Source organism: Odocoileus virginianus, chromosome 23, assembly GCF_023699985.2.
Source record: "Odocoileus virginianus isolate 20LAN1187 ecotype Illinois chromosome 23, Ovbor_1.2, whole genome shotgun sequence".
NCBI classification, from domain to species: domain Eukaryota; kingdom Metazoa; phylum Chordata; class Mammalia; order Artiodactyla; family Cervidae; genus Odocoileus; species Odocoileus virginianus.
The window spans coordinates 9,136,883-9,157,832 of NC_069696.1; the positions used below are offsets into that span (position 1 = coordinate 9,136,883).

Sequence of the window (20,950 nt, forward strand, 5' to 3'; positions counted from 1 at the left end):
TTTCTTTTTTTTATGTAAATTGTTCCTTTCCTCTTGGATTGTTCATGTTTTTCTTACTATGCTGTAAAGGTACTTTGTGTAGTAGCCTTTATATATGTGTTGCTGATTATATTGCAAATAATTATTATTTATAATATTAGCATTTTTCCTCCCAGATTTGTCATCTTTCTCTTGACTTTGTTTATGGTGATTATTTTACTTATTACTCACATTTCTCAATATCCTTAAAACTTCTGTTTTGGGTCTTTGGAAAGGACAAAAAATTCTTGTAATGTTTTATTCTAGTACTTTCATAGTTTTTCCTCTTCCTTTATATCCTTAATTTTTGTTGTTTTTGTTGTCGTTTTTTTTTTGTATTTAAAATACCGTCTCTTGCTTTTTGTTTTGACATAGGTGCTAGTCCTATGGGAGTAAATGGAGGTGTAGGGGTTCAAACGTCAAATCTTCTTTCTGACTCGATGTTGCATTCAGCCATAAATTCTCAAAAGTAAGTTTTAATCTTGGTTTGTGCCCTTGGTCAGATTTCAGACACTTGTTCGAGCTCCTTATTTGAGCTTTTTAAGTTTCCTTGATTGGACAATATCCTTGATGAATGATGACAAGTTATATGTTTTCTTTAGGCTCTCTATAACCTCTTTAGAAATTATATCAATTATTTGGAGTAACTGACACCTTTACAAATACAGTAGGAAGTTAACAAATGCAGCTGCTTAAAAAGCGAGATTGCTTTATCCCAATGTTAGCAATTAGTCCATTGCCCAGTGGATTCTTGGGTAAGCTGTGTCAAAATGACGGCTTAGTCTTGTAACACAAGACTTAGTCTTTTAAACACAAGATATCAGCCACCCCTCCACACGGTAAAATGTTGTGTGTTTTAATTGTTTCCCCTCACAAGTACAAATACATACATAGCATTTCCCCCAGACTTAAGTGTAAGCAGACTTGTCATAGTGTATTGACCCTGTTGCAGTCCTCGCTGTTAGCTCTGCTTAAATGAGAGCCTTTCTCCTACCCTTCTTTGCTAAAACTGTCTCACTCCTTTTTAAAGCCCAATGATGAGTGACAATGGCAGTGTGGCCTCTCTGGGTCCTATGCCAACAGCAGCTCAGCCATCCAGTACTGGAATTCGGAAGCAATGGCATGAGGATATTACTCAGGATCTTCGAAATCATCTTGTCCACAAACTGTAAGCTTGTTGGCATGTCTTATTCATAAGGAGTTACAAGGTCAATCTGTCAGGCACTTAAACACGAGAAATTACTGAATTTTTCTATAGCCTGGTTGCTGCTGATACTTCTCCTGTGGCTTTCCTACTTCCTATTCTCTGCTTCTCGACTTTTTCTCCATCATTTCTTAGGTGTCTTTTAGCTTTTAATCATGTGTGAGGATTCTGTCTAGTGACAAAATCAATATATATTAAAGATTATTTAATAATCATTTCCTTTACAAAGCTCATATTTTACAAGAAAAACTAGGTTTTAACTTAGATGATTAGAATAGTAGAGGCAACACAGCCTTCTGTTATCCTTGGTAAAATTTTTGTTATCTTGACAAATTGAATCTGTTTGGGTGGCCTCTGTGGTCTTCTGGTCCTCTAAATGTGTACATAGCGATTGCTTGTGAAATACCTGTGCACTGTTTCTTGTGAAGTTAATGTGTGCCAGGCACACTGCCTCACAAACACTGTCTTGTTGGATGAAAGAGGCGTAAGGCATATAGAATGGTAAAATGTAATATACCCAATACCCTAAAAATAGAGCTTTGCCCTCACTGGTTACAGAGCTTATACTTCAACAAAATGCAGCACTTTTTTTTTTTTTTTAAGAATCAGTCTTTTTTTTTTTTTTCTTCCCTTTTCTTAATAGAGGGATCTCCACTTCATCCAATTTTTTTTATTACCTTAAAACCAGGTAGTCTGTCTTATCTTCTTAGTTTATTTTTATGTTACATTAGCCTATCAGTTATACTTGAGCTTCATTTAGAAATTCTCAAATGATAGCACCAGAAATGGTATTTGGCACAAAGAGAAAACTGAAATTATTTTAATACAATGAACTAATAAGGAATAACCAAAACAAACTTATCTTGTGATCAGATTGTTTAGAAACTTAATAGAGACAGTAGGTTATTTGGGATTGATCATCTGACTTGATGTTAATATTATATGCTTGAGAACTTTTTACTAACTCGGATTTCCATTTATTTCTTCTCCACCTGGTTCCTTCTGGTGTAATACACAGCTGACCATGAGGTAACCAGATGATAAAATTCGTAGCTGAAATCACATTTGTCAGCCTTCAGGAAAGTTAGTGCCAAGCATTTTGGGGAATTGCTAGACAGTAAAAGACATTGAATTTAGCAGAATTTTTTTTGCATTTTTGCTCCCTTCACTTCAAGTTTTTAATCTTTTAAGATATTGTAGAGATTATTAGGTTTCTATTTTACTAACCTGAGTAGAAGAGTAGAAGGATCTTAAGGCTTTTGCTACATGCTGCTACAGCAAAGTTCAGGTTTTCTCACTTCCCTTTAAGAATATAGCACAGTATTTTTTTTTTTTTTTTTTTTGCCCTACATTAGAGTAACAGGGACCAGAGAGTATTTCTATAGAGTCATTTCTTATATTCTGATCAGGAAAACCCTTTGATTTGATTGATACAGACAGATACTTCTTTTGGTCAGTAATTTATGTTTTAACACATCTCAAGCCTTATTTTAAAATTTTACCTAAAGTATTCATTGTATAAAAATGAGAAAATACTAACCAGGAAAATATTTAAAATACTGTGTTTTTCTGTGATGAGAAAAAAAAGCTGACGTGATATAATAGTGGTAGGATTTTATATTCCTAGTGTTCAAGCCATATTTCCCACTCCGGATCCTGCTGCTTTAAAAGACAGACGGATGGAAAACCTAGTTGCATATGCCCGGAAAGTGGAAGGGGACATGTATGAATCGGCGAACAATCGAGTGAGCATCTGTTTTTTCTATTTAAAGCAAAAGTGGACCTCTTCTGGTTGTTTATTTTTGTTTCTCTTTGTTGCACATACACAGAACACTGTACCTCAGAGGACACCCTTTAGCCATTCTGTCCTGTAATGCACTGTGGAGTTGCGATAACAAAACACTCTTCTCAAAGTGTATGTCAAGAATCTTACATTTTTCCTCTTAATACAGCGCACTCATGTGGCACTTTATCTGGGTTGTCCTTCTGGCAGCTAAAAAGTGGTTGAGCTGTTAACCATGCTGCGTGCTATTTTCACTGGAATATGGTAGTGAATCAGCTGCTTAATATTTTCATCTCGAGTAGTATTTCTGTATCAGTTGAACTTTCTTCTCTACATTGGCACTTCTTTAAGAAGTAGCATATTCTTTGCACATGTTGGGAATTGTACTTTGAGAAGTCTTGCCTTACTATGTAGATTCATTATATAGCAGTTTTTCACTGATCATTTTAAATGTGAGCTCATATTTGGAATGGTCTAAGAAAGTAGATTCGAATGCTTCTTTTCCCTTTTCATTTTTGCCTTTTTTAAGTGAAGCAGATATTTGCTCTTAGTTCATTTTTCTGTTACCTGATAGTAGTTCGTCTTTTTTCCTCATCTCTACTTAACAAAATTCAAAAAGGCGGAATACTACCACCTGCTAGCTGAGAAGATCTATAAGATCCAGAAGGAACTAGAAGAAAAGCGAAGGACTAGACTGCAGAAACAGAACATGCTACCAAGTGCTGCAAGCATGGTGCCAGTTATGAACACAGGGCCTAACATGGGGCAGCCACAACCAGGAATGACTTCTAGTAAGTGCTTTTTATGTATTTTTAGGAGAAACTGAAATGAAATGGTTTCTAACCAAAGTCACTAATTTGCATTAGCTTATGTTACTATTCTAGAGCTTTTAAATGACTATTGCCTTTTCAAAGAACTTAGTTCGTTCTCTAGTAAAAACAGTAAACAGTATATTGAAGATTCCTAGACTTTGTTACTTGACATGTGTTAACAATATGGCATCATTTTTAGTGCCAAAGGTATTCTTCTCTCATAGTGACACCTAGGAACTGATAGACCATGGGTTTTTACTGACTTGCATGTGGTAGGCAGCCAATTGATGTAGACTCAGCAGGGAAGCACCTCACTGGCTTCATACATCCTAAACAGTATCAGATTACTTGTCACACTTTCTTCTTGACCCAGTATATTCATAGGCTAAGAACTGTTTATTTTCTTAGAAGAATCATGTAAAATTCATCTTGACATTTTCATTGTTTGGATTATAGAAGCCTTCTTGACGTAATGAATTAACTGAATAGCCAAAATGATTATGCATTCTGTTATGTATTGACTCATTACTAGGTTCCAAGTAATGAAATATAGTGTATGTACACAACAGTGAGGAAAAATGCAGGCTGTTTAAATGATGCGTGAACAGCTATGATGGGGAAAAGCTGTGGTTTTTGAGTCAGGAAAAGCTGGCTACCTGTAAGTAGTGCCAACTGAACCAGCAGGTACCAACTCTTAGGCCATTGGTGGATGGTGAGTAGGCTGAGAAATTCACACCCCACAGGTCTTGAAGTAGTCAGGTGGAGAGCTTTCAGCAGCCTCATGTGTTAACTGTGGTGTGCTAGATACATTTTCTCATTGGACCATGATGGTGAAAAGAATTGAGAACAGCATTTCTGGCAGAGAGAGCAACATGCACGGAGGCCCCACTAACAAGGGAAAATTGCAGGTGTGTGGGTTTGGGTTTTTTTTGTTTTTAGTAGATAGGTAGAACAATTGTTCAGAAACAAAGTCAAGACTAGAGTTGAGGACACTGCTTCAGTGCTGATAGTTTGAATTAAAGCAATAACTAAGATATAGAGACAAGTGGATAAGTTTGAGATGTTTGAGTGTGGTACAATTTACTTAGAAATTTGAGCCAAGTTTAAAGTTTGTCAGGTATTAAATTGTAATCTTATTTTAAAATACAAACAATGATTCTAGTGTAGGCAAGAACAAATATTAGTGGAACTGAGTAGCCCTAAGTGCGTATTTATAGAATGAAATCTGTCTCTTATCCCATATACAGAAATTAATTATAGAAGAATCCAATTTTTTTTTTTAACCATAAACATAACTAATGAGCAAACCACCTTTCATGAAAAAGGTGATTTTAGACCATATGGATTTTAATGATTCTTAATTATTTCTATTTTTGTATTTAAGAGGTACATGATATATAGTGCAGTATAATATGTATATTATTTAAAGTCAGTGTTCACACTGGACATGTATACATCAAAACACATTATTGGGGGGTACACAATCAAAATTGGTCACTGGACAAAATCTGTGGCTCTTGTCTATAGAGATATCCTTTTTACCAGTGAAATAATCAGGCTTAATCAAACGACGGCATATTAAATACTGCATTAGTCTTTTAAATATAAGATCTCATTATATTATTTCCTGTCAACACCAAAAGCATACTGGTTCATAAAGAAATGGACTAATACCATTTCGAGGCATTTTCTTGTATTGCAGAAAAGCATTTTCTTCAGATTCCTCTTTAGTTCAAACCTTTATTCTTTTGATAGACTGAATTCTATTAAGTTACTACTCCTATTTAAACGGGAACAGCTGCCTGAAAGGTGTGTTTCTAACCATTTCTCTATTCTGCTCTAGATGGCCCTCTCCCTGATCCATCTATGATCCGTAGCAGTGTGCCAAACCAGATGATGCCTCGGGTAACTCCACAACCTGGTAAGGTTTTTGTTTTTTAACAGAATTCCTAGTGTATTACAAGCTTAAAATTGTCGTCTTGATTCCTGCTGTCACTCAGCAGCAGGTATTATGATTGTCTACTTGAGAAATCAGAAAGCCTTTTAGATTAGGAGCCCAGGGAGGGAGGGAGGGTGAAGAGCAGGTTGACTGGCAGGTCTAGGCGCAAAAGATACAAACGATCAAGCATTCATTTAAAAACAACTAGCCAAGATGAGATTTATTCCATCCAAATTTGGTTGAGACCATACATTAATTAACAATGCCTTTCTGTAGCTATTGTGAATGAAACAGAGATTCTCTCACAGTTGGAAGCAGGTTCCTTTATTTGTCCTGATAAAATGACATAGAATTGTAAAGAAGAACTCTCTTATTCTCCAGTCACATGGTGTTCAGATTTAGTATTTTATACTGATTACAGGTTTGAATCAATTTGGCCAGATGAGTATGCCTCAGCCTCCTATTGGACCCCGGCAAACCTCTCCTCTTCAGCACCATGTACAGTTAGCTCAAACTGGAACACTTAATCCGGTAAGTTTGACCTCTGGGTCATCTTTTTGGCCTTTACTTGACCTTTTTAAAGTTCCTTTTCTCTGAGACAACAAATTCTAACACTTGATTAAACAGCTAACTATATGCAATTAGTTCTTAATGCTGTTGTTTTTGGGTGTGGGTTTTTTTGTTTTTTGTTTCGTTTTGGTATAGAATTCTGTTGTATTTAGCCCTTAACACAGATATGATTAAAACTAAACCATATACCACAATTAGGCAGTGAATACTAAAGTCCTTAATTTTCACCTACCTCTTTTTACCTATACTTGTTGTTTTTAGAAATTTATCCTGTGGAAATAATTCCTGAGATACTAAAAGGATATAATTTGAAGAAAATTCATATTAAGGGTGGTGTATTATGTGTTTTAGAAAATGGCCATAGCCTAAATCTACATTAAGGGATTCATTATGGTTAAATTGTGGTACATCTGTAAATTGGAATGCTTCATAAGTGGTAATTTCAGAACTTACATGATGGCATGAAAGCTGTTTACAGCTTTAATTGGGAAAAGCTTGTGTCTAAAGTACATAGGATCCTGTATAGTTAGGAACTCTCTGGATTATAATTTATATAAAATAAACACTAAAAGAAAGATTTGCTTCCAAATACTGTTCATATCTAGTCACAGTACTAGAAAGCTTGTGACAGCACCCAGTGACCATTGCCTAGAGTGTCACTCAGTGTTGAGTAGTCTGCACACTTTGACAAAGTCATCTCTCTTCCGTAATGCCTATCTTCCCCAAACACAGAGCCTGCCCAGGGAGGAAACTGTCAAGGGTGATGGAGGGGCAGTTGTCTGGTTCTCACGAGTGGAGAAGAGGGACTCTTGGGCATCTCACTGCTCCTTATGCAGATTGTAAACCTGTCATCCACCTTTCCATGTTGGCCCCCAGCCCTTAGCCTGCCTCTCAGAGTTATCAGTCATTGGGCCTTTCTGAATGTCCTGTTCTGGTCTGCTGTGTTTAATGAGGGATTTTATTTTTCATTTTAACTATGAGACAAACGCCTTTCTTAGATTATGAAGTTTTGGGCCTTTGGTATCCATAATTACTCATTATGGAGTCTTAGAGCTTATGCTTTAATAATACCTACATAAGCAAAAATCTCATGAAACTGATCTGCTCTCCTCACTTATAAAACAAGCAGTGGATAAAGACAGTTACCTCTGTACCTTGGTCTAGATGCATGTATGTAACTTCTTTAGAGTGGGCTTAAAAAATAAAAAAAGAGTGGGCCTTAGAGTAAGTAGTAAGGCTCTTCTCCATTATCTTGGCATGAGTGTCTGCTGCTGTCATGCCACTTTCTTCTTTTTCTTCCCCACCCTCCCATAGCAGAGCCAGAGCAATTAATTGGTGATTCCAGCCTTAGTCGAATAACTAAAATGAAGCAATTTGGTGCTCTGTGTTTTGTTTTGTTTTTGTGTGTGTGTGTGTGTACAGCCTATAGGCTACGGGCCTCGCATGCAGCAGCCTTCCAGCCAGAGCCAGTTTCTTCCTCAGACTCAATTCTCAACACAGGGAATGAATGTAACAAATATGCCTTTGGCTCCGTCTGGCGGTCAAGCACCAGTGTCTCAAGTATGTCTCACAGATGGTTGTTCTAAATTTGTGCAAATCTTAAAGCTTCTCTTGATCTAGGTTTTTACAGAGAACGGCAGCAAAATTAAGCTTTTAATAAAAATAGTTATGGACATAGTATTATGAAAATGAAGTGATGACTCTGTGATACAGCAGTGGTATTCCTTGCTAGTAAATAAGAAAAACATGATTGTGGTTTATTTGCTCAGTTGTGTCCAGTTGTTTGTGACCCCATGGACTATATCCCACCAGGTTTCTCTGGGGTTTTCCAGGCAAGAATACTGGGGTTGCCATCTCCTTATCCAGGGGATCTTCCCCACCCAGGGACTGAACCTGGGTCTCCTGGATTGCAGGTAGATTCTTTACCAACTGAGCTACGAGGGAAGCCTGAGTGAGAGAGATTAGATTTTAAAGAAAACCATTTTAGCCAGTTTTTAAAACAGTGAACTCTTTAAAAATGGACTCTTACTGAGTACTACAAAGCAGAAGAGAAAGAAGAGAGCATTGGACTGAGCTTCAGCATTGGCTGAAGAGAGCATTGGACGACTAGAAAACAGCATGTTCACCTGTCCCATGCCCCCACAGCGCCTGAGACATCTGCTTAACTGAGTACTATACTGGTTGGATTTTCCAAAGACAGGCCCCCAGTTAATAGGGTTTTTGACACATTTTGAAATGGAGGCATTCATTGCTGATTTCTGTTAAATGTATATAGCCTGCCTGTGTAAATATTTCTTTGATTCTGTTCTGAATTGCATCTTGTTATGTTTTTCTTTTTAACAGGCACAAATGTCCAGTTCTTCCTGTCCTGTGAACTCTCCTATAATGCCTCCTGGGTCTCAAGGGAGCCACATTCACTGTCCCCCTCTCCCTCAACCAGCTCTGCATCAGAATTCACCCTCACCCGTACCTAGTCGTACCCCCACCCCTCACCACACTCCCCCTAGCATAGGGGCTCAGCAGCCACCAGCAACAGCAATCCCAGCCCCTGTTCCTACGCCTCCAGCCATGCCACCTGGCCCACAGTCCCAGGTTCTCCATCCACCTCCAAGACAAACGCCTACGCCACCACCAACGCAACTTCCTCCCCAAGTGCAGCCTTCGCTTCCTGCTGCTCCTTCAGTCGACCAGGCGCAGCAACAGCCTCTGTCCCAGCAAAGCACAGCAGCCTCTGTGCCCACCCCGACGGCACCCCTGCTGCCTCCGCAGCCGGCAACTCCAGTAAGCAGAGTCTGGGCTTTAGGCAGAACTGTGTCAGCTGTGCTGTAGTTTTACACTACTTCAGTGTGGTTTCTTTTTTCTTTCTTTTTTTTTTTTGGCGGGGGGGGGGGGGGGGGGGGGGGGATGGCGGGAGGTGGGTTGGGGTGGTGAGCTTGTAAGATCTTAGTTCCCTGAGTAGGCATCCAACCTGGGCCCATGGCAGCGAAAGCGCCGAGTCACTGGACCTCGGGGGAATTCCCTGTGCCATGTCTATTCTATGTCATTTCTTCTGTCATTGTTGCCTCCTCAGACTAGAACCTCTTAATGTTTATGGACTTTTGCTGTCATACTTCACATAGAAGGACTTCAAAGATTTCGTTTAGATCTTGTGTTGACTGCAGTCATGTTGTATTCAGAGGCTTGAAAGCATGTTAAGGGGAGAAAAGCAACCAGACGTTTATTACCACACGTGAATTTTACAGATATTTAAAGAATCTTTTCAAACAGCCTGAACTGCTCTGCTCAAGAGCAAATGAACAAAATCATTGATTTATGAATGTCTGTGGTACTAGCCAAAGTTAGAAAATTGATGAGAAGGTGTTTCATAAGGGCCTGAAACACACCTTGCGAAAGGTGTGTTACCTGTGGAGCAGAGATCCAGATGTACACCTGACAGTTCCATCCTTATTAACAGAACTCAGCGTGTCACTGTTCAAACTTTCTACTTGATCACTGATACTAACACTTCATTTCTCTGTCCTGTTGGCACACTGAGAAGTGCTGTTAAGTCATCGCTACTTCTTAATATGTCGTTCATGTGTGACTGGTTCATCTTAGCCTCTCATATGTAAGAAAAGGCAGGATGCAAAAAGGCATCTTTATTCTATGTAGGATAGATTCTGAAAATACTGACTTCCCATTAAGAGGTATGTTATTGGAAGACTTAGGGAAAATAGAGATTGTTAGTTATCCCATTAGAATGTGATGGCTCAAACAGCTGCTCATTGTGGGAATTTATTATATTTTCCGAACTTGTACCTATGAACCTTTTTCTAAGGAGAAGTTAAAGCTAAAAGATTGCCCGTCAGTCATTCTTGTTTTCTTTCCATTTTCCTATAAACATGAGCTCCTCTGAGGCAGTCCTTTCTGAAACCTCCCTCCCAGGCACTGTCACAGAATGTTACTGGAGAAACAGTTGCTGACTCTTGTGTCTACAGCCAGCCAACCAATATTTGTTAGTCCTCAGTCTCCATTTCTTAAGCAAAATTTACTTCAGGGGGGCCAAGTAGGTAGAGTAAGTGAAAGCACCGTGCATGTACATGTGTGCTAAATCATTTCAGCCGCGTCTGACTCTCTGTGACCCTGTGAACTGTAGCCCGCCAGGCTCCTCTGTCCACGGGGATTCTCCAGGCAAGAATACTGGAGTGGGTTGCTATGCGCTCCTCTTCCAGGGCATCTTCCCGACCCAGGGATAGAATATGTTTCCTGCATCTCCTGCATTGCAGGCAAGTTTTTATTAGCGCTACCCAGGAAACCCCAAAACACCATAAATGGGTGTAATGACACTAATTTAGAAATAGGTGGTTATTCTGCCATCTTGTTATATAGCCTAAATTCTGGTTTTGTAACAGACGGACTTTTTTTTTCTCTCTCCCTGCCCTTTTCTACCCAGCTTTCCCAGCCAGCTGTAAGCATCGAAGGGCAGGTATCAAACCCTCCATCTACTAGTAGCACGGAAGTGAATTCTCAGACCATTCCTGAGAAGCAGCCTTCACAGGAAGTGAAAATGGAGCCTAAAATGGAAGTGGAGGCACCAGAACCAGCAGATACTCAGCCGGAGGATATTCCAGAGGTGAGAGGAGGGCAGTTACTGCCTTTATGGGTTAGAAACATGTTACAGGAAAGGACTCTGATAATTAGGTCTCATTTTACTGATTTCCATATGAGAAAGGGTCTTGAGCTCCATCCACAGGGGAGAGTATTAAGATAATGATGGTACTGCTACTCAGTTACATGTCTTTGGAATACCAAAAATTCCTACCTTGCCTTCTAGACTAAAGCAGAAGACTGTAAAGTAGAACCTACAGAAACTGAAGAGAGAGGCACTGAATTAAAAACTGAAACGAAAGAGGAAGAAGACCAGCCAAGTACTTCAGCGACCCAGTCATCTCCAGCCCCAGGACAGTCAAAGAAGAAGAGTAAGTTTCTTAGGCTCTGGGTTCATGGAGGCACAGGAAAAACTAAAGACTTCAGTAGAGTGAGATTGGGCTTCTTGAGCCTTGGAATTGAACTTTCATGCGATTTCATTAAGCTTGGCACCCTGGGCCTGGTCTTCATTATTACTAATGTTGGAGAAGGAATTTTCTTTAAGTGTGTTTGCTTCCAGCAGTCGCTGGGTGGCAAACAACTTCTCAGAATTCTTTCAGAGGACAGAAATTATTAAATAATACTCTGGATCAAAATGCAGGAAATAATAGCAATAATAATATTCTTTGTTTTCTTGGTTAACTGCTGTGCACCAGGCACTGTACCACACGCTGCCTTGTCTCATCAGAGACCCTCACAGCCCCTCTGTGAGGTCCCTGACCCCTCTTTCACAGGCTGGAAAACTGAGGCTCAGGCTGGTTCAGAGTCTGCTCTGAACCATGCTACTGAATGGCAATGAGGCAGACAAGCATGCTTAAGCAGAGAGTGTTACTAGCTAGTTTAGGACTAGAACTTCTTATGGCTCTAGTGACCCCTTCAGTGTCACAGATAGTAGGACTTACCTCAGGGGGAATCTGGTAGCTCCTGAGATGATATATATGAAAGTGTTCCATGAATACAATATACCTTAAAAAGATGGGGCTAAAAAATTATTTAAAAATAAGGTTGTTGGGACTCCTTGGTGGTCCAGTGTCAAGACTCCATGCTTCTACTGTAGGAGAGATGGGGTTCGAGCCCTTGTCTGGGAACTAAGATCCTGCTAAAAAATAAAGTTTTATATATGGAGATGTGATTTTGATGTAGGCTGTAACAAACCGTCTTACTATTAGGAATTTATATTTAAAACAGCTAATCTCACAAATTTGCTCAAATTCTGTTTATTTTGAACACAGCAAAATATTAATATAAGAGACAAGCTTTTCCCATATATTTGTTTGAATTTTTCATGGCAACCCCCACCATGTGGTGAAAAAATACTCAAGGTACTGACAGATACACCGTCTTGAAGATGAAATTAATTTGTAAATAGAAGAAATAATAAGCCCCTGCTCAGAGTGATGGACCCTGAATTGTCCAGCTTCTTAAATGGGAACATAAATTCATTCCATTTGGCACACACCAGCAAATCTTCCTGACTTTTGGGAAACATACTGAGAACACATTTGAGCATAATTTGATAACTGAGTATATCATTCTGGTGATAACAATTGAGTTTTTTTTTTCTTTACCATTAAAACTAACATTTGCCATTGAAACAGTAAATATGTCTACTTCTGAAGCTCTAAAACATCAAACATTTTAACGAAGGACTCTTGGCCTTCAGTGGTTCTGATTCCTTTGGTGATAAGACAATACCAGGTCTAATTTCTGACTTATACGCTTATATTGTTAAGGGAGGGCTTCTTACTCTTCTTGCTTGACAGCATCCCTTGCTCATTGTATCATTTGGAATATGCTGACAAAGTCTTTTCATATATTTTTGGAGCACTTAGGATTCTCTTGCTACTTGGTCAAGACTAAGTGGGTTTCTGACTAAGAAATTTAACTGAATCATGAAGGGTATTTAAAGATGACTAGACAGGGTGTTTTAAATTAAAGGATCTGTCTGAACCAGAAAATAGAAACACCCTTAGTTATCTTTCATGGGGACAACGTAGGGAATTTTGTGTTTTCTGGGTCTTGAGGTATATATTATGGTTTCAACTTGAACTTTTTCCCCTCTTTCTCTTAATTGGTAACTAATTTCTAATATACTCTTCTTAAGTTTTCAAACCTGAAGAATTACGACAGGCACTGATGCCAACATTGGAGGCACTTTACCGACAGGATCCGGAATCCCTACCCTTTCGTCAGCCTGTGGACCCTCAACTTCTAGGAATCCCTGTAAGTATGTGGGTGGTACTTCTCATTTCTCTTACAGTTTGTTAGCAGCTTTTTAAAGATAGAATTCGCATATTATACAAACCACCCATTTAAGTGTACAATTTAATGGTTTTTTGTATTAACAGAATTGTGCGACTATCACCACTGTCAGTTTTGGACCATTTTTCATCTTCCCAAAAAAGAAACTCTGTCCATAAGCAGTCACTTCCATTTCTGCCCACAGTCCCCCTGCTCCCAACCAGCTGCTGGCCTGCTTTCAGTCTCTGGTTTGTCTATTCTGGACATTTCATCAAATGGAGTCTTGTAGTATGTGGTTCTTTGTAACAGGGTTCTTTTCATTTAACATAATGTTTTCAAAGTTTGTCCATATTGTAGCACAAATCAGTACTTCATTCTCTTATGACCCACTAGTATTTGTATGGATATACATAGATTCTCTTTACCCACTCATTAGTCAGTAGTTATTTGGGTTTTTTATACTTTTTGGCTGTTGAAGATAGCGTGCTTGTGAATGTTTACATACAAATTTATGTGTGTATCTTTTTATTTCTCTTGGGTATATATCTAAAAGTGGGATTGCTGGCTCATATGCTTTATTTTTATCAGTTGAGCGGCAGTAGTTTCATGATAGAAAAGATAGACCCAAATTAGCTTCATCTGTTTTTAAAGTTGCCTTTATACACCAGACTACTGGCAAGTTTCATTTGAGAATTTTAAGTGGTGTTGGATAAGGCCTTGGAGTACTTCAAGGGGTAAAAATCTGTTGGAATCTTTTGTTTTTTTCCCCCTCTGTTTTTATAGATGAATCACCAATGATCTTAGTTTCATCTGTAGGCCCCGTCTAGTACTAAAATGCTAAGGGTCTTTGACTTCTTGGTCTTCAAGTTGATCACACACATACTATAATAAAGTGCCTGGAATTGCTCGTTTAGACCATTAGCTTGTTACGAGAAAGTCTAGGATTGAAGGCAAAAGGAGAACAGGGTGACTGAAGATGGGATGGTTAGATGGCATCACTGACTCAATGGATATGAGTTTGAGCAAACTCCAGGAGATAGTGAAGGACAGAGGAGCCTGGCGTGCTGCAATCCATGGGGTCGCAAAGAGTCAGACACAACCAAGCAACTGGACAACAACAAAAAAGTTGAAAATAGTTGTTATTAAGCAGACGGGGCAGAGAGAATATGATTTAAGGAAGTGTTGGGGGACTTCCCTGGTGGTCCAGTGACTTAAGAATCAACCTTGCAATGCAGGGGATTTGGGTTCAGTCCTTGATTGGGGAACTGAAATCTCACATGCTGGGGCGCATCCAGGCCTGAGTGCTTCAGAGCCCGCATATACCACAACTCGGGAGCCTGTGTGCCACACGGACAGATCCCACATGCCACAACTGAGATACGATGCAGCCAAATAAACAGATAGATTTTAAATAAATAAAAGATGTGATGGACATCAATCATTTCTTTGAACATTCAGACACATCAGAGATTCAGCGTTACCTAGAAAATTTAAAATGGTTATAGCTAGTTATGCTGTGGACCTTGAATATACTGAGATTTTTGGTAATGTTGTTTGGTGTCACTTTTCCTTCTAGGATTACTTTGATATTGTGAAGAGCCCTATGGATCTTTCTACCATCAAGAGGAAGTTAGACACTGGACAGTATCAGGAGCCCTGGCAGTATGTGGATGACATTTGGCTCATGTTCAACAATGCTTGGTTATATAATCGGAAAACATCACGGGTGTACAAATACTGCTCCAAGCTGTCTGAGGTCTTCGAACAAGAAATTGACCCTGTCATGCAAAGCCTTGGGTACTGTTGTGGCAGAAAGGTAAGAAGTTTTTGCACAGATAAGAATTACATTGAAAACTTGACCAGTTATAATCCTTGAATCATCAGATTTTAAGTTCATCTTGAGTTAGGGACTTGGTCATGTTTACCTGTGGTGCACTGTGCCTGGCATGTGCTAGTTTTCCTGTGTATGCCAACTCACATTGAACAACTCCTGTCCTCTTTAGTTCTTTGGTAGCTGGTGGAGAAATCAACAACTGTTAAGCTTACCTCAGAATGGTGGAATAGTACAGTAGTAAACTAGAATGGTTTTAGTTCAGTGAACTGTCTTAGAAACTGAAATTGCCCATTGTGAGAGACATAATGAGGACTAAGGCTTCAGTTCTCTTTCTGATGTGCCAGTGTAAATATTTTAGCTTGCCCTTCAAACCATATTCACCGAATGGTTTCTCTTGCAGTTGGAGTTCTCTCCACAGACACTCTGTTGCTATGGCAAACAGTTATGCACAATCCCTCGTGATGCCACTTACTACAGTTATCAGAACAGGTAAGCTCGACCTGTGTGGACCAAGGTCACAGTGTCCGCGTGTCCAGGGAGTGCATGCGGATGGACCAGCACACATACAGTCATGGTTCGTGTGTGACTTGCCTGAAAACAACTGTACAGCACAAGTTCTGGCCTTCGCATACCGCCTTTGAAAATTATATGATTTTCTAGCAGAAAGGAGCCTGGTGTCAGTTGTCTGGGCCCATATTTCTATAAGGCATGAAGAAGTCAAGCAACTTTATGAGTTGGTAGCATACATGAGGTTATGTCCCAGGCTCCACATTCTTTTCCCACTGTCTTTTTATAGCTTACCACAGCCTCTGGCAAAACAGAAAATTGTCAAATTAATTGGTCTGTCTCTCCATGAAATTCCCAAAACTACCCAGAAAACTTTTAACCAGAAATTTGTTACCCAGCTGTATCTTTTAGGAAATAATGCCCTTTTTGTGTGTAATGGATTCCTCAGTTTTTCTTGAAGCATATAAAGTCAGAGGATCCCAGGGTACTTGCTTTTTTCTCTATTAAGTACATCAAAAGGCACACCTCCAAAAACAGCTCAGTACTGGATTGTTCCTTACAAGATGCACATGACAGTGGATGGTATGCTTTTACTAAGTTAGCGACACTTCTGCAGCCTTTTCTCCTGCCAAAGTAAGGACTATAATCACACGGATTGCATTCATTAATCATGATTTGTCTCTTATTTTGTGAAATCAGTCAACAGTTTGTACCTGGCATGGGGTGTTGACTTGGGGTCTAAGACAGTCTAAGATAATGGCTGGACAGTCAGTACTTTGATAAAGTAGCCCCCATGGTGGTGGCTTTTTGCTGAACTTGTGCACTACAGCTGTATTTCTAGCTTTGAAAAAGTCACTTAAACTTTTTGTTTTATTTACAAAAAGCTGCATTCTCCTAATGCTTTGTAGTTGTAAGTAAGAATCCAGTTTTTTACTCATGAAAACCTAGAGAAAAAATGGGTCTCAAGTTGTTATTAGCACCTTATGTTCAAAAAAAGCAAGTGACAGCTGGCATGCTATAGTCTCATGCTATAATCTTGGCATTTATATACCATTTTTGGATTTTAAACACCAGTCTACAGTGCTTCCAGTCTTTGTACCAAGGAATATGTAATCGCATGTCTGCACATACCACTGCCTTTCATTTCCCTCTCAAACTAGGTGGCTACAATCAGTATTTAACTGCTTGTGCAGACTTTTTATTGTACTTTCCTTGGAATCAAAGAGAAATTGGTGTTTTTTGTTCTTTTCAGACCAAAATTGTTTCTAGATGATTATTTCCTAGTACTATGTCCATAGTGGATTTTTGTTTATCCTATCTTTGATTACTTGCATCAAGTAGCATTAATTACCCAAATGAAAAGGTATAGGTCTGTGTGAGACTTGTTTATTTGCTGTAATCATTTGCTACTTGTGATCCCATTGAGATATTTAATGCTAATCTGTGCTTTGCCTTGGCTTTCTGCTTTGTGTTGTCTTGTCTTGCTTTTATGTTTTTTGTTGCCCTGCAATCCCTCATTTCTTCGTTTGTTTTGTGTTTTTTTTTTTCTCCCTCATGCTTGTCGTTGTCTGCACTTGGCTTTGATTGCAAAAACCAAAACCCAAACTGTGGTGCCCATAAATCTGCATCATTGAATGTCCTTGTCGCCGTTGATGACCTGCTCTCTGCTCCCGTCCCCCTCCTTGGCCTGCTGTGATTGGTGGCTTCGTTGCTTGGCTTGGGCTGTGTTGTGTGAACGGAACAGTTCACCCCAGTATGGCCTTCTTGCCGACAGGTATCATTTCTGTGAGAAGTGTTTCAATGAAATCCAAGGGGAGAGCGTTTCTTTGGGGGATGACCCTTCCCAACCTCAAACGTAAGTAGCTATACTGTCTTTTCAGTTTGTTGTCAGGTGATTGTCCTCAGGCTTCTAAGTGATCTTGGATTTTATTGTCCAGGACGGTGTAGCCACAGGTAGCTATTTTAAATGCAAATTAAATAAGATTTAAAATTTCTAATTGGTGCTCCATAGACATTTGTGGCTCGTGGCTGCCATATTGATCAGCATAGATGGAGAACATTTTGATCATAGCAGAAGTTCTCTCAGTACTGATTTAGGTGGGGGTACAACAATACTGGATGGTAATAGATTCCTTCTACAAGGAAATAGCTTCTCCTAAAAAGTGAAAGTGTGGAGTGCAAAGTAATTTCGTCATTAATTGTTTTGAGTTTGAGGAGAATTGAACAAATAACCACCATATAGCCTTCTCATAAAGGTTAACAATACCAAAATTCTTAGAATCGTGAGTATCATAATATCGTTAGGGGTTTAGGAGGTTGTGAGAATGACTTATTATAAAGGGACTTGGTTGGACTTTTGCAGTCCACAAGCTGTTGTGGTTTGGTAAATGCCAAGAACATTTTTTAAACATTGCCTGAACTGCCTCTAATCTATAAGATTCAGGCCGTCAAATTTTTCACTCTTTTAGGAAGAAAGAACTATTTGGTATCCTTTAAATATTCTTCTCTTCCAATTTAACCTATAATCAACCAATTCAGAACATTTCTCATAGCAGTTCAGAATTGTTACGTTACTAGTAAAAACGGGGCTTCTGAGAAAAACTTGGTGTCTTCAAATTGGATTTTAAAGTTGTACTTTTCCTTCAGTCACCACTGACATATAAAATGGTGGGGTCTGGTACTGGTTTGGGTCCCCTTGAGCCTTGAGATTTTCTAACCTTGGCTAACCAGGGAAGTCAGGTCTAGGTAGGTTTCCCTGATGCAAAAAAGGGAGGCACCCTTACCACAAGTTCTGTACCTTAGGACAGCAGGTCTCTGACTTTGAAGTGTGTTAGGAACCCCTCTTCCAGTTCTGCAGTTGGCAGTGAGCCCAAGAGCGCGAGTTACTGACAAGTTCCCAGGTCCTTCAAGGCTGATAGTCTTCTGAACACACTTTGGGTAGCAATACCTTAGGGCACGTAGCGATGAATGTGGAGTCTGTAACTAGGAGAAAACAGTTTGAGTGGGGAAATCGCTTCATTTTTATGAGGTAGAATCACAGTAGTCTAAGTTAGGCCCCTAACTTAAAAACACTCTTAAATTTTTTTTTAAGTTTGTTGTAGGTGGCCTCCTGTGCTTGTGAGACTGTGAGCAGTGTGGTAGGCTAGATTTCAGGATAGGAGGCCATGTGAAAATTTTTTAATGAACCCTTTTTTAAAAATTAATATAAAAAGTTGCTTGACTGGACTGTCCTAAAAAAATTTTTTTTTTTAATAGTGGTTTATCTACCCCTATACACACTGTCTTTCATACTGCTAGACTGAGCTGTCTAGAAACATTAAACTATTCAAAGGTATAAATACCTAACACTAAGAGTAGTAGGCAAAATTTAAAAAGGAAAAGAAAAAAGTACAAATTCATGCTTTTAGGTCTTACTGGGTTCTCCTGTCAGTGGGAACAGATTTACCATAAAGTCATTTCCAAAAACATAGGCATGTAAACGTGCGTTTTGTGGGAGCTAAGAATGTACCAGCTGTGTGCTTGATGTAGTCTTAGGTTTAAATAATCTCCTTACCAGGTGGGGTTTCTGTCATTTGGTAGTTAGAACAATAGTCAACTTGCTAATCTTCCTGTGTTGCTTTTTCTCATTGTGTCCTCTTCTTTTCTTAGTACAATAAATAAAGAACAATTTTCAAAGAGAAAAAATGACACTCTGGATCCTGAACTGTAAGTAGTTCCCCTTGAGTAGTACACTTTCATTTCCCTTCTTCCTTTCATTCTCTTGGTTTGTGCAGCTAGTGTGATGATGCTATTATTCTTGGGCTAAATCTGTAACCTACATCTAGCAAAAAAGGTAGAAATGTTAAAAATTGAGGTTATGGTTTACATTTACATTTCACTACATCTTCCTATTATTTTGGTGCTTTATAGGTTCAGGTGAAGCACCAAGCTACCTCTGCTCAGTGCCATTATTCCAGCCTTGTCCTCTGTATTTTCCAACCATTTCATAATTCCCTCCTTAATTGTGACACCTTTCAGAGGTACAGAGATGTACTGGTACTAGGCATTCCTGGAATAGACAGGATGGTGTCAGACTTGGAGGTTTAAGCAGCAGTCATCTTTTCTTTCACTTCTTACTCCATAGTCATAGTTCTGGTTTAATGACTGAATTTAACTGTGTTTGAGATTCGCTCTACCTGTTACACTAAAGAGCTTTTAAACACTTATTAGTTCAATTCTTTGGACATGATTTTGGCCATCTCTTGAATTGTCAGAAAATGAGAAACAGCAGCAGCTTTGATTTGGTTAAAGTTTTGGATTTAACTCAGCGTTTTGCCTTTGCAGGTTTGTTGAGTGTACAGAGTGTGGGAGAAAGATGCATCAGATCTGTGTCCTTCATCATGAGATCATCTGGCCATCGGGGTGAGGCATCAGTATTTTCCCTAGACTTTGTTGTGAACTTTAGCAAGTTTTTGTCATCTTTGCAATGATTGTCTTTTAACATCAAAATTATTGCCTCTTAGAATTATTCTCTGGATTGGGAAAAGGTCATTAAAATTCAGTTTTGAAACAGTAACAAACCTGGAATCCAGAACAGGTGTTTTCTCCTATTGCATTGTGTTAGTTTGATTCCCTGGTAGCTCAGACGATAAAGCATCTGCCTACAGTGCTGGAGACCCGGGTTCGATCCGTGGGTCGGGAAAATCCCTGGAGAAGGAAATGGCAACCCACTCCAGTATTCTTGCCTGGAAAACCCCATGGACTGAGGATCCTGGTAGGCTACAGTCCATGGGATCGCAAAGAGTTGGACACGACTGAGTGACTTCACTTCAGTCCGTGTATAAACACTTCTCTCTGCTGTTTCACTTTTTCTAAATTCTTTGGTGGTCATTGTGCATCAAAAGTAAATATAGAGGATTTATCAATAGAGGTAACAGGAAATCTGTAGCACCTAGAAACTAGCAAGGAAATGTTAGGCACAACTCAGTGTTAGTCAGTCAGTCATGTCCAACTCTCTGTGACCCCATGGACTGTAACCCACTAGGCTTCCATGTTCATGGGATTTTCCAGGCAAGGATACTGGAATGGGTTGCCATTTCCTTCTCCAGGGTATCTTCCCAACCCAGGGACAGAACAGCTCTCCCACACTGCAGGCAGACTACTGACTGAGCCATAGGAAAGCCCTTAAAATGTTAGTTGTGTCAGCTAAACGTCACAGATTTTAAATGTTGCTAATATTGCAGTAGACTAGATGATATGGATAATGGAGGACGCCAAAACGACGACTTTGTTTCTGCTTCTGAGAGAACATTGCAGTGAGATTGTATACTGAATGGTGGCCCTGGTTAGAGTTTGAATTATTTAAAGTCTTTTGGGCAGTTGGATAACAGGTAACATGGGTGTTCCCCCCTGAAAGGCAGAGATGCATGAAAATGAT

At 39.4% G+C, this 20,950-nt stretch overlaps 1 protein-coding gene and 1 long non-coding RNA gene across 7 annotated transcripts in view; one reads left to right on the plus strand and one right to left on the minus strand.

Annotated features, from left to right (window-relative positions):
- The window catches only part of EP300 (E1A binding protein p300), a 63,875-nt gene that overhangs the window by 31,409 nt on the left and 11,516 nt on the right, over positions 1–20,950 (plus strand). Inside the window, exons 7-22 of the mRNA XM_020876955.2 lie at positions 394–487; positions 1,049–1,186; positions 2,850–2,967; positions 3,625–3,796; positions 5,661–5,738; positions 6,178–6,287; positions 7,749–7,886; positions 8,670–9,107; positions 10,759–10,938; positions 11,140–11,284; positions 13,057–13,175; positions 14,770–15,009; positions 15,428–15,516; positions 17,309–17,389; positions 19,183–19,239; positions 19,858–19,935. Of these exons, the coding sequence (XP_020732614.2) occupies positions 394–487; positions 1,049–1,186; positions 2,850–2,967; positions 3,625–3,796; positions 5,661–5,738; positions 6,178–6,287; positions 7,749–7,886; positions 8,670–9,107; positions 10,759–10,938; positions 11,140–11,284; positions 13,057–13,175; positions 14,770–15,009; positions 15,428–15,516; positions 17,309–17,389; positions 19,183–19,239; positions 19,858–19,935 (2,275 nt within the window). The remainder of the gene's footprint in view (positions 1–393; positions 488–1,048; positions 1,187–2,849; positions 2,968–3,624; positions 3,797–5,660; positions 5,739–6,177; positions 6,288–7,748; positions 7,887–8,669; positions 9,108–10,758; positions 10,939–11,139; positions 11,285–13,056; positions 13,176–14,769; positions 15,010–15,427; positions 15,517–17,308; positions 17,390–19,182; positions 19,240–19,857; positions 19,936–20,950) is intronic.
- The window catches only part of LOC110126977 (uncharacterized), a 29,158-nt gene continuing 25,112 nt past the window's right edge, over positions 16,905–20,950 (minus strand). For all 6 annotated transcript variants that reach the window (XR_002310603.2, XR_011482927.1, XR_011482931.1 and 3 more), the window contains exons 4-6: positions 19,088–19,177; positions 18,332–18,516; positions 16,905–17,491 (exon numbers count right to left, since the gene is read on the minus strand). This is a non-coding gene — a long non-coding RNA (uncharacterized lncRNA). The remainder of the gene's footprint in view (positions 17,492–18,331; positions 18,517–19,087; positions 19,178–20,950) is intronic.